Source organism: Geospiza fortis, unplaced genomic scaffold (assembly GCF_000277835.1).
Source record: "Geospiza fortis unplaced genomic scaffold, GeoFor_1.0 scaffold450, whole genome shotgun sequence".
Lineage (NCBI taxonomy): Eukaryota > Metazoa > Chordata > Aves > Passeriformes > Thraupidae > Geospiza > Geospiza fortis.
The window spans coordinates 2,262,492-2,266,607 of record NW_005054416.1 but is presented as its reverse complement, the minus strand read 5'-3'; the positions used below and the strand labels follow the sequence as shown (position 1 = coordinate 2,266,607).

Genomic DNA, 4,116 nt, shown 5'->3' with positions numbered 1-4,116 from the left:
CAGCCGCTCGGACTGAGCCGGGGCCGGCCCGTGCATGGCCCAGCCATGGAGGTGGTGGACGAGACGGAGGCTCTGCAGCGCTTCTTTGAAGGTAACGGGGGCAGCGCCGGCCCGCTCCGGGATCAGCCTTGGAATGCGCTGGGAGGGAAGGGAAGGGAGCTAGCTTCAGGCTCATCCAGTGCCACCCCCTGTCCTGCGCACGGACACCTCCCGCTAGCCCGGGTCGCTCCCAGCCCCGGCCAGCCTGCATTGGACACTGCCAGGGATGGGGCAGCCGCAGCTTGCCTGGGAAACCCGTCCCGGGGCCTCAGCACCCTCACAGGGAGGAATTCCTTCCCAACATCCCGTCTAACCGTGTTCTCTAGCAGTGGGAAGCCATTCCCCCTTGTCCTGTCACTCCAGGCCCTCTGTCAAAGTCCCTCTCCAGCTCTCCTGGAGTCCCTTTAGGCGCTGGAAGGGGCTCCAAAGGTCTCCCTGGAGCTTTCCCTTCTCCAGGCTAAACAATCCCAGCTCTCCCAGCCTGGCTCCACACCATCCTAGCCAGCTCTGGAATGGCACAGATCCCTGTCCAGGGACAATTGTGCATCCTCCAGTGCACACTGTGTATCCCAGGCTGGATATCCTGGGAATTGCGTTGTGCCATGCCTTGGATTCCCACTGCCACCCCAACAAGGACCTTGGAATGTCCCTCACCATCCTTGGAGCAGGAGCAGGCTCATGGCAGTGGCTCTGGCCTATGGATCCCAGACCTTTCCTGGATCCTTGTGGACACTGCATGGCTGTGGATCACTCTCCTTCCCACCAGGATGGAAAAGTGGTTGGCACGAGAACTTGGCCTCTGTTGGATGAAATGTGGTTGCTCATGGCTGACCTGGGATGCGTTGGGAGCCTGATCCCATTGTTGTTCCTGCCTCGGCTCTGTGTTCCCTTCCCTGCTCTGGCCTTCCTGGCATGCTCTGCTCTTCCTTGTGGAGTGGCTGGTTCCTTCTCTTTCCCCCTCGTTGCTTTGTTTCCCTCCCTTGTTTTCCAGTGGTTCGCTTGCCAGGCCCAGGTTTAGTTGCCAGGGGCTGTGTTCTTTGGGATGAGCCCCTGGCACATGGAAGTGCTGCTTGAGGGAATAATGTGCCCCTCCTGGCAAGGCTCTGTTGCCCCAACAGGTCCTGGGGTGGATCCCGATCCATGGGTCAGCTCTGGAGCTGGGATTCCCTTTGGAGCAGTGGGATTGTGCAGTGAGCCCCCAGAGGTAGCTGGGGCAGGACAATGGTGTTCCTGTGGATTCTTTGGCTGGTAGAAGGATTTATCCTGGAAAGTGGGAACAGAAGATGCTCTTGAGAGCGAGTGGAAGCTCGAGCTGCTTCCTCCTTGCTTCCCCCTCTCCTGGCATCCATGTGACCTCTCAGTAAGGCATCTCTTTTTCAAAGGGAAAAGCACCCCCTGTTAGTTCCAGCCATGATCCCAGATTCTCAGGAGCCCCAGGATTAGCAAGGATGGGAAGCCTCACCACGAGGACTCTTATCAACCACTCCCAGCCCATGTTCCCTGCAGCCTTCTGGGGCTTCCTTTGGTTTTAGGATTTCCCTTGGGCCAAACTCCTAAATCCTCCTCTTCCCTTCCTGGGGGTGCTGAGCACCTCCCAGGAGTCCTGCAGAGCTCTGGCTCAGCATCCCAATATTATTTATGGACCAGTTCTGTCTCTTCAGTTGGAGGCATGGAATTTTTCCCTTTCCCCAGAGCATCTTTATTACAACACAGAGATTTCTTTCTTTTACTGTTTTCCTGTTCTTTCTGGATGCTGGGGGTAATCCTCCTCGAGCAAGATGACTCCAAGAGATCCCTGACAACCTCAGCCATCCTGGGATTCTTCCTCTCTATTTTCTTCCTTTCTTTTTTCTTCCTTTTCTCCCCCTTTTTCCTCCTGCTTTCTCCCTTTTCCTCTTCCTTTTTCCCTTTTTTAATCTCCTTCTCCTTCTTTCTTTTTCTCTTGAATCAAAACCATCCTGTCCCTGTAAAAATCCAGGACCAAGGAAACTGTGCCTGAAGGATATTTCTTACCCTCAGCTATAAAATCCTTCTTAAAACCTCTGTGAGCCAAATATTCCATGGAGCACGACTTTGTTTGGGCAGCTCGATCCCTTTCCCGCTGTTATTCCAGAGCATCTGTTCCGACATGGAGCTGGAGGGGGAGAAGGGAAGAGAAGAAAGTTTTGCCACCAGGAATTGCTGCTCAGTTTTTCCTTCTTGTGCCAGGTTTAATTGTTATGCTCCAAGGAATTCTGAGGCCAAAGTGATCCTCTGGTTTTTTGGGAGTGAAGGTCAGGGCCTTAAATCATGGCATGAAGTTGGATTTACTCTGGAATCTGGCCCTCCTGAGGAATTAATGGTTTTTGGATGTGGTAAACAATAGTTCTGTTAGAATTTAATTATTTACAGGAATGAATTCATTATCCCATCACTCCTTTAAAATTTATCACTGAATTCCCATCATCAGGAAATCATTTTCCAACCTAATTTTCGCTTGGAGTGAAATATTTTCTTCTTCTTATGGATCATCCCACCCTGAAGAGATTTCTTCCTTCAGGCTGAGAAGCCTGGAATAACTTGGGAATTCTCATTCCTTTGCTTGACTCTGATTTTCCCAGGATCTGAGCTTGCTGTAAGCAATCCCTGAAAATTTAGGCAGAATCCCTGAGCCCTTGGTATTTCCCAGTGTCAGACAAGGATTAACCGGGCTCCTCATGGAGTTGTTTGGGAGTGTGGGCTGTGCTGGTGGAGCTGGGGAAGAACTGGTGCCTGTGCTCATTCCAAATCCTGGAATTTGGCTGGTCCCATCTGCAGAGCCAGGCTTGTTTTGGGAATCAGATGCTCCCAAAATCTCAGGTTGGGTTGGTGCCTCGAGTTTTCTTGGCTGTGAGAGATGGACCTGGATTTTCCTTGGTTTTCCTTGGTGTTTGCTTGGGCAGGATTTCCTTATTTCTCTGGGTATCCTTGTTTTCCTGGGTATCCTTTGTTTTCCTGGATATCCTTTGTTTTCCTGGGTATCCTTTGTTTTCCTGGATATCCTTGTTTTCCTGGATATCCATATTTCCTTGTGTACTTTTGTTTCCTAGGTATCCTTGTTTTCCTGGATATATTTATTTCCATGGATGTCTCTGTTTTCCTGGGTACCCTTTGTTTCTCTGGGTATCCTTGTGTCCCTAGATATCCTTGTTTTCCTGGATATATTTACTTCCATGGATATCCGTGTTTCCCTGGGTATCCTTGTTTTCCCAGATATCCATATTTCCCTGGAATGTGGCTGTCTGCTCTTTGAGGGTGAGATCTGAGGTGTGTGAGGATGGAGAAGCAGAAAAGTGATGGGAAGGATCCCAGGCTTGGCTCTGGTATTTGGGATGGGCTAGGGAAAAGTTTATGAGGGAAAAGATGCATTGGGAATAACTTCACACTTTCCTGGGATGAAGGTGCTGGGAATGCAACCCTGCCTTTCCATATTGAGTGTCCTCAAGCTGGGCTTCTCCTGTGTTGGGAAGATTGTTGTTGTCCTCAGGCACCTGGTGGAATTTTTGAGGTTGTCCTATGCAGGGCCAGGAGTTGGACTTGGATGATCCTCATGGATCATCCCTTCCCACTCGGGAATCTTCCCAAACTCCGTGGTTTGTGTTAGCACAGCTGATCCGTGTGTTTGGAGGTGCCCAGGACCATCCTGCTGAGGAGAGCTCAGGCAAAAATCCTGGAGCAGCGAGCGTGGGATGCTGGGGGGTTCTGGCAGGGGAGGGAAAGGAGATTTCCATGGGTTTGGGAGTGTTCCTGGAGCATTTGTGTTTGGATTCAAAGGAGAAGGAGGGAGTTGACAGCGTCTGACCCTTGGCTGGCATCCTGCTCCCAACCTTTCCCGTGCTCCCGCCCGCCCCTGCCTCAGGGAAACGCTTACGCCACAGCTCAGCTATTTGGGATCCCTCTCCCGGCTAATTTATGAGATAAGGGCTCAGGGAAGAATGTACAGCGGGAAGGATGTTCAGAGCGGGGCCGGCGGGGGCTGGGAAGCGGGAATTCGGGAAAGGAGCAGAGAAAGGAGAGTGAGCACTGGAGGTTGAGCGGGTTTGGGGTCGAGGTGGAGCT

At 51.7% G+C, this 4,116-nt stretch overlaps 1 protein-coding gene across 1 annotated transcript in view; it reads left to right on the top strand.

Moving 5' to 3' along the window:
• Window positions 1-6: 6 nt before the first annotated feature.
• Window positions 7-4,116, top strand: part of MYRF (myelin regulatory factor) — a 42,800-nt gene continuing 38,690 nt past the window's right edge. Inside the window, exon 1 of the mRNA XM_031061517.1 lies at window positions 7-91. Within this exon, the coding sequence (XP_030917377.1) occupies window positions 46-91 (46 nt within the window). The 5' untranslated portion in view covers window positions 7-45. The remainder of the gene's footprint in view (window positions 92-4,116) is intronic.